The sequence below is a fragment of the Homalodisca vitripennis genome, chromosome 8, assembly GCF_021130785.1.
Source record: "Homalodisca vitripennis isolate AUS2020 chromosome 8, UT_GWSS_2.1, whole genome shotgun sequence".
Lineage (NCBI taxonomy): Eukaryota > Metazoa > Arthropoda > Insecta > Hemiptera > Cicadellidae > Homalodisca > Homalodisca vitripennis.
Window position 1 is genome coordinate 81,406,418 of NC_060214.1, and position 14,547 is coordinate 81,420,964.

Here is a 14,547-nt window from a genome sequence, read left to right on the forward strand (position 1 = left end):
AAGTCTTCTTCAGAATATAAACCGTCTTTTGGAACATCAGTGCCTGTTAATAATCTCCATAAACCTTGAGTTCCTTTATATGTTTTATCTTCAATAATTATATCATTATGCTCAAAATTCACGGGCAAATTTCCAATCATAAAACTTTTCTTTTTTTTATCCCAATACAAACCAAATTTATCATCTTTTACTCTAGGAAGGAATTTTTTACCAATTTTACCAATTATTATATCCGTTGTTCCAGGACTTATTGGTTCAACAATGGTAGAGTCTTCAATGATTCTAGGTCTAAATGGTGTTGAAGATGGTAATTTTGGCAATTCAAACTCTTCTACTTCAGATTCTGGAATTGAAATATCGGCAAATTGTCGTACAACTGGAACCAAATTTATCAAATTTTGATTATCGCTTAAAAAAACGTTTTCAATTTTACCTTCAACATTTTTAATTGCAGAAGTTACAGGTTGATTGATTTTTTGAATAAGTTCTTGTTCTTCTTCATCCATTCGAATCTGTTCTTTAAATTCTTTGATTAATTTCTTTTCGATTTGATCAAGTTTTTTCGCTTCTTCAGAGGTTACGTTCGCCATTTATTTAGGAAAATTTTGAAACGTGGAACGTAAAAACGTGAACGTGGAACGTAAAAACGTGAACGTGGAACGTAAAAACGTGAACGTGGAACGTAAAACGTGAACGTGGAACGTAAAAAAAACGTGAACGTGGAACGTAAAAACGTGAACGTGGAACGTAAAACGTGGAACGTAAAACGTGAACGTGGAACGTAAAACGTGAACGTGGAACGTAAAACGTGAACGAGAACGTGAACGAGAACGTTGAACGCGAACGTGAAACACGAACGTGAAACGTAAACACGAACGTAAAACATGAACGTGAAACGTAAACACGAACGTGAAACATGAACGTGAAACATGAACGTGAAACACGAACGTGAAACACGAACGTGAAAACGTAAACACGAACGTAAAAAACATGAACGTGGAACGTAAAACGTGAACGTGGAACGTAATAACGTGAACGTGGAACGTATAAAACGTGAACGAGAACGTGAACACGAAACGTGAAACGTGAACACGAAACGTGAAAACGTGGAAACGTGAACGTGGAACGTGAACAGATTTACCGTTTTTTTTTCTGTTATTTTCATAATGTAAATAAAAAGTAAAGATAATGTAAAAATAATTGTAACAAATATTTTATCAAGTAGATTTGTCAGACCACTGAGCAGCATTTATGTTAGAAACTTTATTCAAATATTTTCCATTTTTAGGCTTCAAAGTTAGATTAATAGTTAAAAATCCATAGTCTTCTTTCCAAAATTTTATCACATAATTCATTAAAGTGGTTTAAAACTCATATCAGATCCCACATAAATTGTTGTAAATTTTTCTCGAATAGTGATCATCTTGCTTAAAAATACACAACATATTCAGGTTATTTCTAATAACTTGTTTATCAACCTTTGAAAAGCATTGGGAAAGATAGATACAAGATATGTTTTTGTGACGAGACATTACGAAATATTCCTTAATAACGTCCTGATTTTCCAAAATACAATCATCAAAAACGATTAACGAATTGGGTTTACATTCGCTTAACGGAACTATGTCCTCAGAAGCATTATAAAAATGTGATACCTTTTTGCTTAAGTTTTTTCTCAATATTTTCAAATCTTTCTTGCAATTTTTTATAAGCGTCTTGTTCTAAAGATTTACTAAAAACATACAAATTGGAATAAGGAATCAACCTATTGTAGATAAAATTCAATAATAAAGTTGTTTTTCCACATCCACTTGAACCAACAATTAACCATCTGATTGGTTGATCTTTCTTATTTTTCTTCAAACGTTTGAAGTTTTTATCTGATCTTTTTGCTTTAAAAATTTCTCCATTTAAATAGAAGATTTTCATCTTGAAGCAACGCTTGCGAAAATGAAGCTGTTCAAGTTGACTTCAGAAAGCTCTAAATTAGTTTTAAACTTGGAACATCCTATACACTTAGAGGAAGAATCAAATTATTTTATCGGTTTAAGCGGTTTTTATTCTGACAATTTTGTAATAAATATTAGTGAAAGTTCTCCTTATTGCATAGGATTTAGTGAGAAGAACATAACAAAATACTATGGTTTAAACAAAGGATATTATACTTTCGATCAAATAAAAAATTCCCTTAAAAATTATCTGAAAACATTCAAACAATCAGATAAATCTTTAAACTTTGACGAAAACAATTTTGAAATGCAAAAAAATTATCTCTCTAATAAAATTCAAATAAAATCACCAGTAAGAATAATGTTTTCAGCAATTATTGTAGATTTGTTAGGGTTTGTTCAAGAAACTATTGAGCCAAATCAGGTATATTTAGGAAATAAAACGCCAAAATTTAGACCGTTCGATGTAATTGAAGTGCACTGCAATCTCGTTGAACCTAGTTTTGAAAATCATACCGAACATTTACACAAAGAATCTGAAATTTTGTACACTTTTTTTCCCAAATGTTGCTTATGGATCAAAAATCAGTGAAAAACCGAATGAAATCGATTATATTTCAATTAGAAAAAATATTAAAAGAATTCAAAAAATCGTCTTAACTGTTCAAGACTCTGAAGGAAATTTATTGAAAAATGAGAGTAAAACTACAATTTACTTAAGATTGTTGAAGCAACGGACATGAATCAAGGGGGTCTATTGAATAGACTACCTTTAAACTTTCAAGAAAAGACTAGAAGATATACATTTTCAAGTGTATCGAATCGCGACTCTTACAAAAATTACATCCAGACACTATTTTCGACCTTTTACACTCAAATAATAGCTTGTTAAATTTTTTTCTATCTAAATGGAGTCAGTCATAGATCTAAGAAATAATCAACTTACATTCGATAACACGAATATCTTAACGATTGTAGACGAAAACAATGTGATCTGGTTTTAAGGCTAAAGATGTTGCAGAAATTTTACAATATGAAAATACTAGACAAGCTATCATAAATAATATTGATAATGACGAGAAAATAGCCTTTAAATATATAAATTACAAGAGTCTATGCCATAGACCCTTTCAAAATCTTCATCCTGACACTATTTTCGTTAATGAATCTGGCCTTTATTCTCGAAATAAAAAATTACTAGTTAAATTTCTTTTCTATCTAAATGGAGTCAGTTGTAGACCTACTCAATAATCAACTTAGATTTAAAAGCAAACATATCTTTACAATTGTTGACGAAAATAATGAACTTTGGTTTAAGGCGAAAGATGTTGCAGAGGTGTTAGAATATAAAGATACGAAGAAAGCAATTAAAGAACATGTTAAAGAAAAATATAAAAAAAGCTTCGAAAACATACATTCTGAAGGTAGGGGTGATTCGCCCCCGCCTTCAAACTTTCAAAAAAACGCTGTTTTCATTAGTGAAGCAGGCATATATTCTTTAATCTTGAAATCTAAAATGAAAATAGCAGAAATGTTTCAAGATTGGGTTTTAGAAGAAGTTTTGCCAAGTATTCGTAAATTTGGTGAGTACAAACTTGAAAACAAGATTAAATATTTAGAGGATGAAGTAAAAACACTTGCAAATTAAAGATGAAATCAAAACGGAAATAATCGCAAAACAAAGTGTAAAAATTGACTTGATGAAACCAGACCTTGTTTGTAAAGATTTTGATAAGAAAAAAACACCATGTTTTTGTGTTAATTAAGAAGAATCACATGTGGGAATATCCTTATTACGTTATCAGAGCTCAGAAACGAGAAATACCAAACCGATTAAAACATCTAAAAATAAATTATCCTGAATTAGAGATTTTGTTCATTGATGACGAACCAAATTCTATCAATCTCTACAACCAAATGAAAGAATCTTTGAATATTTTATACAACGGAAATCATTTTACTACAAATATGGCAGAATCTCGACTGATTTATAGAATATCTAAATTACACGATGAAAATGTTACTACATTTTATTAAACTCTCGAATTATGATATTTTTGTTTGTAAATGTTTAGCATAACTAGGTAACCATTGTAGAATTCTTTTTTCATATTCACAAGGCATTTCGTTTTTATAACTTTCGCTGAAAATTTTTTTAGCACAATCTTTGCAAAAAGCATCTTTTCTATCTTTACTATACTGCCAGTTATTAAATTCAGAAATATTTTTAATTTCTTTACAAAAGTAACACTTTTTCTCTTCTAAAGTTAATTTGTTCATTTTATCATATAATTCCTTACAATAACAGTCTTTTCTATTCTCTTCTTGACACTTTGTACATTTCTTTTGAGACTCCATTTATATAGAACAAATTATTACACGATGAAAATGTTAAACTCTTGAATTATGATATTTTGTTTGTAAATGTTTTTGATAATTATTTAACCATTTTATAGTTCTTCCACATTCACATTGAGTATCTTCATAATATAATCTATGGTGATTCTTCTTTACACAATCTTTACAATATGAGTCTTTCTTATCTCTACTATAGTGATGACTATTAAACTCTGAAATTTTTTTTAGTTTCTTTACATTTAAGACATTCTTTCTCTTCCCAAAGTTAATTTTTCTATTTTATCATACAGCTCTTTATGATACTTCCTATAACAATCTTTACAATTATAAATAATTCCATCTTTTCTATTCTTATCTTTATAAAATTCTTCAAAACCTTTTAATTCTTTGCACATTGAACATTTCTTTTGGGCCTCCATTTATATAGAAAAAATCTTTGACTTTCTCAATTCATATTCATAAAACTTTCCGGTTATTTCTTCATTATTTAAATCTTTTATACTATAAGTTACAGGATCTGTGTTATTAATTTGATAAATCACAAAGATTTCTCTTGACCAATTGTTCTTATATTTGTTCGAAAATGTTGTATTTTTACTAACAATTCTTACATGATCATTGACTTTAAATTTAGTTTTCGTGTGAATTTCTGGTGGAACTTACTTAAAAACCGACTCTAATAACTCTTTTTCTGCATCTTTATCTACGTCTTTAGGCTTCATTTTGATTGTGCTATGAACAGTATCGTTATATTTCTTTACGATTTCTTGTAGAATATCGATCCATTTAAAGTTTTTATTAATCTCAAAAATTACTTTCATTCTCTCATTTTGAGTTCTGTTATATCTCTCTACAATACTTGATTTCTCTTCGTTTTCAGTATGATAAATCTTAATGTTGTATTTTCTCAAAACATCGTTAAAATTCTTTATTTTTAAACTCTAAACCCTTATCTGTATGAAGTAGGTTTGGAGGTTTGTGATTGATCCTTATGGCATCTTTTACTATATCTTCGAAAGCTTTTGAAATATCCTTGCCGTTTTTTCTTTTGATAGCTCTTGACCAAGCATATTTTGAGAAAGTATCAATAACATTTAACATATACTTAAATCCATCATTTTGATCTGAATAGTTAGACATTATAACTAAATCTGCTGCCCATAAATCGTCAATTCCTAAAGTTATAATTTTTCTCTTTTTAAACTTTTTTCGTACTGGTGCATGAATTTCTCGAGCTTCAATCTCTATCTCATCTTTAGTCTTCAATTCTTGCTTAACAGGTTTTGGATTTGGATTCTTTATAAACTTACTCTTGTTTGTCTTACATTTTGAACATTTTGCTGCAATTCTATACAACCCGTTTTGAGTTTGAACGATTTTTGAATCTATATTTTTCGTTTTCTTTTTACACTTGTGACAGTGAATTAAATCATCTTCCATTTACATATCAAAGTTTCCAAGTTTATTTAATTCGTCTAATATATCAGATTTTGCTTCATTTTTATAGCCATACGGTACTGTATCGATCTTATTTTCTAGGACATTTCTCTTATCATCTTTAGCGTTCAGTGCCAGCTTGTTTATGGTGATGGTATACAAATCATGTTTATAGCTTTTGATTACTGTCATCTCCCTAAATTCTTCTTTATCTTCGAACAAACATCTCTTCAAGTTTTCGATATTTATTGTTTTATTTACAACGCTTCTCTTAATTCCTTTACATCTTACTGGATTTTTGTCTAGATATTTGTACGAGTACATCTTTGATCTCAATCCACAAAATTCTTCTAATATCTCGCCGTTCAATTCATCTTTGAATTTCCCTATTACCTTCTTATTTTTAGTAGTGAAACATTCGTGATCTTTTGGATAGTCGCTCGTATCGAAATCATCTATATTTTCTTTAATAATTTTAAAGGGATCTCGTTTCAATTCTAGGAAATAACTGTCTGTATCCATGTAACACAGATTCAAATCTGGATCAAACTTCTTTAATTTGTTGTAATAAAACTCGTACATTAGCAATTTTGAGAGGTCGAGAACTGAAAATCCTATGTAAATCGGTTTGTTAAATTTAACCTTTTGTTTGTACATGTGACTCGCTATAACAGTTGTCGTCAAAGATATTGAAAACATTTGAAATTCGTTTTCTTAGCTTGTTTCATTGAAAATTCTTCGTTTTCCTAGTTTAATATCACATCTATTTCTTACATTTTCCATCGATTTTCCAAAAACCGAGTTGTTCATAAGCTTATAAAAGTCCTTCTCAAAGTCACTTATAGCCTTGGTTCTCATACTAGTATTAAAATCGATATATTCTTTCATGAAAGGTTTCTGATCAAACGCAATAACCCTATTCACATGTTTTAAAATCATACCTTGTTCTAGATAGAATTTCAAATTTCTAGAATGAACAACATATTCTGTTTTGTTTAAAAGAGTTGTGCAAAGTTTGTTGTTATAATGTTCTGGAGCAAGAGGTAAATCTTTGTGATGTTCATGCAAATTTGTTGGATATTCAAGATCAACTTCTAAAATATATCCATAATCTTCGTCGCCAGTGAGTTCCAAAATTGTTTCTTTCCATTCTGCTGTTGTATACGTTTTAGGATCCATCCACTTGATTTCGTTATATGGTAAATTTTGCATAAGTCCATACCCATAAAGGTTGTTTGCATCGACGTACAACAAATAGTTTTCGGGCTTTGTCTTATCAAAATCTTTTAAATATTTGTTATTTGCTTTCACATATCGTTTAATACATTGAGAAATGCCTCCGCGAATACCTTTTTCGATCATCAAATACATATTATAATCACTAATTAATTGTAATTCTATCTTCGTTAATTTTAACATAGCATCCCATGCAAGACTGGGAGCTGTTAGATAGTGTGCTGGATCAAGTTTATAGCAATTCAAACAAATATTCCTAAAATTTTCAAAGATATCAGCGAGCAATAGAACATCTTGAATGTTATAGAGATCGGAGTAATTTCCTAGATTTTTTTACTTTTAATTTTTTCCATACATTTAAGTAGTGTTGAAAATCTTTCTCAGATATGCTCTCGTCTGTAAAAAGTGAATAGAAATCTTGAATTCTCAATTCTTCTGTGTAATCAAGTTTTTCAATACTGTCGATAAATTCGTAAGGAAATATGCCTTTTCCAGATAGAATTTTAAAGATTTCTTCTTCGTCATTTGGTTGTCTATCTAGAATTGCGTTCAGACCATCTTGTATAAAATGATTTGTATGTTTGAAATCATCTTTTTTGAGGTTTTTAGCTAACTTTTCTATAGACGATGCCATAAATCTGAACGTATCTACGAAAGAAAACTTGATGAACTTTCTTGGTTTATCATCTTCAAACTCATACCCATATCCTGAATTTACTGAATAATTTATGTATTTTTTCATCGGTGTTTGCGATCAAATCAACATTACCATACTGTTTTGCCAACTCTTTTATGTACAAATGAGTATCATAATTTGACATATTGTGACAGAAAACTGGAATATTTTGAGGAAATTTGAGATTCAGATTACAAGATAAAGGAGCAGCACCTCGAAATTTGCCGGTTAAATGACAATGATCTCGTACTTTTTTTCTTGTTTGATTATCAAAACCCTCACATTCACAAATATGACAAAGACTGGAATTTTGGTACGCTAATTCTTCTTCTTCGGTCAATTTCATAGGTTTTCTGTTCTTAGAATTATACTTTTTAGCTATGTATTTTGATATTTTATTGAGCTCTTCAAACAATTTTGCAGGAACATTAGGCAAATCGTCTTCATTTTCGGCTCGATAACATATCGGTTTATACATGCGATTCGTCACATTTGACACTAAATATAGAGTAAAACCATAAGGAATGTGCTTCTGAATCTTGGTTGTAATCGATCTTTGTGGATTGTTCTTGCATGTCGGAATTTTTTCTAATATGCTTTCAAAATCCATATAAATAACGTACGGATGGCTAAACTTCTTTTGATAATTAATAAATTTAGTTGTTTGGCCTGGAAAGGGCATAATTGGCTTACAAACTTCGTGTTGCTTGCAAATTTCTAAATGATCTGTTAAATCTCCAGATTTGTAGAAATGGCTTAAACATCTTCTGCATAGAAATTTTTTATTTTTACACTTAGATAACTGAGAAAATACAAGTTTGTTTAAATCTGTTATCAAAACATAATGAGATTTTTCATCTTGTTTTACATACAATAAATTGATTTCTAATTTGGCGTCATAAACTTCTGAAATTTGCAACGGAACAATATTGAGTTTTTCATCAAAACTATAGACATTTACAGACATTTTCGGATAATTATACTTTGCTTTACTGCTTCGTTTTTCAAATAATTGTATATCTTTTAAAGACATAGGATAGTCGAACCCAGAAAATATCTCGTCATTTACAAATTTTTCATATTGTTTTACACGTTCAGGATGAAATTTTGATTTTTCAATTGCACATCGGATAGAGTAAATAAAGCAATAGTCATCTTCATTTTTGATATTTACACAAGCTTTCTTTACCTTGATCTCTTGTGGTAAATCGATATATGATCCTGCGTTCATAAATTCGTGTTTATTAAGGCTCAAAACTAATTGTTTACAGCGTTTTAATGTCCATCCAGAACCTCGATTTGGATGATTTGTCTGTTCTCGATGTGTTAATTTATTAAATTGTTTAGAAATAAAGTCGTTTACATCAAAGATCTCGTCTGCTTTTATAGTAAAGTACATTGGACAAGTTTGTGTTTCACCGTTCACTAAAGTTCGTTCGTATTCGCATTCTAAAGAGAGATATCCTTTACTATTTTTCACAGTTTCTTGAAATTTTTCGATTAAACTTTTAATTTCTGGGCGCAAAATAGAAAGATATTTGTAAATTGACATGAAATTGTCGTTCAAATTTGTTAAAATGTATTGCTTAAATAGACCGTGTATTGAGGATAAAACTTCTACATCAATGATATTTTCAGGTTTCTCATTAAGAGTTTTGTCAATTTCTTCGATCATTTCAGACTTAGTTTTATCGTTTTTTTCTAAACAATTTAATAAATTAACACATCGAGAACAGACAAATCATCCAAATCGAGGTTCTGGATGGACATTAAAACGCTGTAAACAATTAGTTTTGAGCCTTAATAAACACGAATTTATGAACGCAGGATCATATATCGATTTACCACAAGAGATCAAGGTAAAGAAAGCTTGTGTAAATATCAAAAATGAAGATGACTATTGCTTTATTTACTCTATCCGATGTGCAATTGAAAAATCAAAATTTCATCCTGAACGTGTAAAACAATATGAAAAATTTGTAAATGACGAGATATTTTCTGGGTTCGACTATCCTATGTCTTTAAAAGATATACAATTATTTGAAAAACGAAGCAGTAAATCAAAGTATAATTATCCGAAAATGTCTGTAAATGTCTATAGTTTTGATGAAAAAACTCAATATTGTTCCGTTGCAAATTTCAGAAGTTTATGACGCCAAATTAGAAATCAATTTATTGTATGTAAAACAAGATGAAAAATCTCATTATGTTTTGATAACAGATTTAAACAAACTTGTATTTTCTCAGTTATCTAAGTGTAAAAATAAAAAATTTCTATGCAGAAGATGTTTAAGCCATTTCTACAAATCTGGAGATTTAACAGATCATTTAGAAATTTGCAAGCAACACGAAGTTTGTAAGCCAATTATGCCCTTTCCAGGCCAAACAACTAAATTTATTAATTATCAAAAGAAGTTTAGCCATCCGTACGTTATTTATATGGATTTTGAAAGCATATTAGAAAAAATTCCGACATGCAAGAACAATCCACAAAGATCGATTACAACCAAGATTCAGAAGCACATTCCTTATGGTTTTACTCTATATTTAGTGTCAAATGTGACGAATCGCATGTATAAACCGATATGTTATCGAGCCGAAAATGAAGACGATTTGCCTAATGTTCCTGCAAAATTGTTTGAAGAGCTCAATAAAATATCAAAATACATAGCTAAAAAGTATAATTCTAAGAACAAAAAACCTATGAAATTGACCGAAGAAGAAGAATTAGCGTACCAAAATTCCAGTCTTTGTCATATTTGTGAATGTGAGGGTTTTGATAATCAAACAAGAAAAAAAGTACGAGATCATTGTCATTTAACCGGCAAATTTCGAGGTGCTGCTCATTTATCTTGTAATCTGAATCTCAAATTTCCTCAAAATATTCCAGTTTTCTGTCACAATATGTCAAATTATGATACTCATTTGTACATAAAAGAGTTGGCAAAACAGTATGGTAATGTTGATTTGATCGCAAACACCGATGAAAAATACATAAATTATTCAGTAAATTCAGGATATGGGTATGAGTTTGAAGATGATAAACCAAGAAAGTTCATCAAGTTTTCTTTCGTAGATACGTTCAGATTTATGGCATCGTCTATAGAAAAGTTAGCTAAAAACCTCAAAAAAGATGATTTCAAACATACAAATCATTTTATACAAGATGGTCTGAACGCAATTCTAGATAGACAACCAAATAACGAAGAAGAAATCTTTAAAATTCTATCTGGAAAAGGCATATTTCCTTACGAATTTATCGACAGTATTGAAAAACTTGATTACACAGAAGAATTGAGAATTCAAGATTTCTATTCACTTTTGACAGACGAGAGCATATCTGAGAAAGATTTTCAACACTACTTAAATGTATGGAACAAATTAAAAGTAAAAAATCTAGGAAATTACTCCGATCTCTATAACATTCAAGATGTTCTATTGCTCGCTGATATCTTTGAAATTTTTAGGAATATTTGTTTGAATTGCTATAAGGGGAGGCGGTAAGGTAAAAATTTAATAAAAAAAAATTTTTTTTTTATTATTTTATTTTGAAGAGAATTTATTTCTGAACAATTTGATATATAACACATTGCTATTAAAATATGTTATCCATTTGAAAAAAATCTGAAACAAATATGCATACCTAGAAAAGTTTTACATTACAATATTTCGCGCTGTCACACTTGTATTTATACAACCAGTCTTTCTTTTGTTTGCTATTTCTTGTCCATATGTTGGCTACACTGCATAAGTAATGTGTCTGAACTGACTCACAGCTGTCAAATTGAATTGAATTGAATCAAACATATCATAACCTTTTGTCAAGATTATTGGTGTGAGTGTGTGTTATTGTTTACTTTTGATAATTCAGGTTGGAATTAGATATATTTTATAAGTATAATGCCGCGAGCTATTGGTAAGATTACCAAAAGTAGAAAAGGTATTGGTGGTCGTGGGAAGAAGAAAGTGGTAAATTCTAATAATGCAACAGAAAGTGCTGAAACTCCACAACCTAGGCCTAACTTGCCTGAAACTTGCAAGCCTTACAAGGTATCAAGCTCTTCAAAGAAGATTGACTTTTCTGAATATGATAAGTATGACATTGACAATAGTTATAAGAATGAACTAATTGATCTAAGTATTTTGTCAGATATATTACTGCAAAATACTATTTGTAAAAATTGTAAACAATACGGTTTACAAATTCGTTCTGAAAACTGTGTTGGTTTGGCCTCTACATTGATTCTGCATTGTTTACATTGTGATTTTGTTGTAAAATTCAGTAACACTAAGGAAGTTAAAGTTCCTGATGTAAATAAAACATACTGTGATGTAAATATTAGGTTAGTGTATGGCTTACGATGCATCGGAAAGGGATTACTTGCTGGTCAAGCTTTGTGCGGAATTCTCAACCTTCCTCAACCTCCAACAAAGTTTTCTCCATACATTACCATACTACATAACAAATGTAAAATAGCTGCATTTGACTCTATGAAAAACGCTGTAGAAGAGGCTGTGCAAGAAAATGAAGTGATGATTGAAGAAGAGAAGCGTAATGTACCTGATGTTATATTGGAACCCCGAGACATATCAGCTGGTTTTGATGGTACATGGCAGCGTAGAGGCCACCAGTCTCTTAACGGAGTGGTAACATGTACTAGCATTGATAGTGGTAAAGTTATGGATGTGGCAGTGGTGTCTAAATACTGTATTTGTGTGGACAAGCAAAATCATGATGCCTACTGTTACGCAAACCATAAAGGCTCGAGCGGCAGCATGGAGGGTGCCGGTATAAGACAAATTTTTCTGAGGTCTGAAGAAAAGTATAAAGTAAGATATGTTAGTTACCTAGGTGATGGAGACAGTAGTAGCTTTGAAAGCATTGTTGCATTAAAACCCTATGGAAATACTGAAATTAAAAAATTAGAGTGTATAAACCACGTTAGTAAGAGAATGGGTGCTAGATTGCGCAGACTGAAGCAGGATTTGAAAAAACAGAAGCTCGACGATGGAAAGTCTTTGGGAGGAAAGAATCGCCTAACAGATAAAAAAATTGACCAGATACAGTCATACTACGGCAAAGCCATAAGAGAGAATAAAACTGTTCAAGATATGCGACAAGCCATATGGGCTATTTATTGCCACACAGGATCTTCTGATGAAAAACCCGAGCACCGATTGTGCCCGCAAGGTGAGAAATCTTGGTGTAAGTACAACAAGGCCAAGGCTGAGGGCAAAATGTAAGAGAATGGGTGCTAGATTGCGCAGACTGAAGCAGGATTTGAAAAAACAGAAGCTCGACGATGGAAAGTCTTTGGGAGGAAAGAATCGCCTAACAGATAAAAAAATTGACCAGATACAGTCATACTACGGCAAAGCCATAAGAGAGAATAAAACTGTTCAAGATATGCGACAAGCCATATGGGCTATTTATTGCCACACAGGATCTTCTGATGAAAAACCCGAGCACCGATTGTGCCCGCAAGGTGAGAAATCTTGGTGTAAGTACAACAAGGCCAAGGCTGAGGGCAAAATGTATGAGCACAAGAACAATTTACCAGAGCCTATAATGCAAGCAATCAAGCCCATATTCAAAGCATTGATTGATCCAAATTTATTAAAAAAATGTACACATGGCAAGACACAAAATGTGAACGAGAGTGTCAACAGCGTTATATGGACCAGAATTCCTAAGAACAATTTTGTTACATTACAAACTTTAGAATTTGGTGTCTTTGAAGCTGTGGCCAGCTACAATGATGGTAACATAACTAAGTGTCGAGTGTTAAAGTCATTGGGACTTGAACCAAGTTATAATACTATTCGTGCCATGAAGTTTTTGGACAGCGAACGCATCCGCAGAGCCGATCAAGCTATCTCAGGGTTTTTGAGACAGTCAAGAAGACTAGAAAAGTTAAGGAAGAGAAAACTTGAAGAAGATGAAGAAGCAGCCACTTCATATGATGCTGGAATGTTTTAGGTAGTCAAAATAACAAATATTTTCATTTAATTGCCGTTTTCCGCAAGTTTGTATTTTTTTAGTTGTAATGTTCCTTTTTTCAGGAACCACTATAGATACAGAGTTGAAATTTTTACTCAAAATATATATTATTGTTCTATACAAGCTGAGTTTTTTTTAAGGTCTTAAGTTGAATAACTTATAAGAAAAAAAATAAAACTGATAAAATATAAAAATATTTTTTATACAGGTAGAAAAAAAATCATATCTAGGCTAAGACTTGATTAAAGTACATGAAAATAACTCAGGTTATGTATGAAAACCAAATAAATAACTGGTAAAAATTACAGAATGATAGGCCTAATAGATTTTGAGAAAAGGAACATAAAGTTAGCATTACGGAGATAGGGATTCCGCCTCCCCATAAACTTGATCCAGCACACTATCTAACAGCTCCCAGTCTTGCATGGGATGCTATGTTAAAATTAACGAAGATAGAATTACAATTAATTAGTGATTATAATATGTATTTGATGATCGAAAAAGGTATTCGCGGAGGCATTTCTCAATGTATTAAACGATATGTGAAAGCAAATAACAAATATTTAAAAGATTTTGATAAGACAAAGCCCGAAAACTATTTGTTGTACGTCGATGCAAACAACCTTTATGGGTATGGACTTATGCAAAATTTACCATATAACGAAATCAAGTGGATGGATCCTAAAACGTATACAACAGCAGAATGGAAAGAAACAATTTTGGAACTCACTGGCGACGAAGATTATGGATATATTTTAGAAGTTGATCTTGAATATCCAACAAATTTGCATGAACATCACAAAGATTTACCTCTTGCTCCAGAACATTATAACAACAAACTTTGCACAACTCTTTTAAACAAAACAGAATATGTTGTTCATTCTAGAAAT

General features: G+C 31.0%; 1 protein-coding gene across 1 annotated transcript; it reads left to right on the top strand.

Moving 5' to 3' along the window:
* Nucleotides 1-11,246: 11,246 nt before the first annotated feature.
* On the top strand, nucleotides 11,247-14,027 carry LOC124367720. The gene is made up of 2 exons (XM_046824797.1): nucleotides 11,247-12,620; nucleotides 12,916-14,027. Exons 1-2 carry the CDS (start codon nucleotides 11,557-11,559, stop codon nucleotides 13,634-13,636), a joined length of 1,785 nt encoding a protein of 594 aa, XP_046680753.1. The 5' UTR covers nucleotides 11,247-11,556; the 3' UTR covers nucleotides 13,637-14,027.
* Nucleotides 14,028-14,547: the final 520 nt, after the last annotated feature.

Bases quoted from the DNA above. Each gene is read 5' to 3' on its own strand.
- LOC124367720 (XM_046824797.1), top strand. From the start codon at position 11,557: ATGCCGCGAGCTATTGGTAAGATTACCAAAAGTAGAAAAGGTATTGGT. The intron at 12,621-12,915 runs ATTGCGCAGACT...AATGGGTGCTAG, and splicing joins AGTAAGAGAATGGGTGCTAG to ATTGCGCAGACTGAAGCAGG.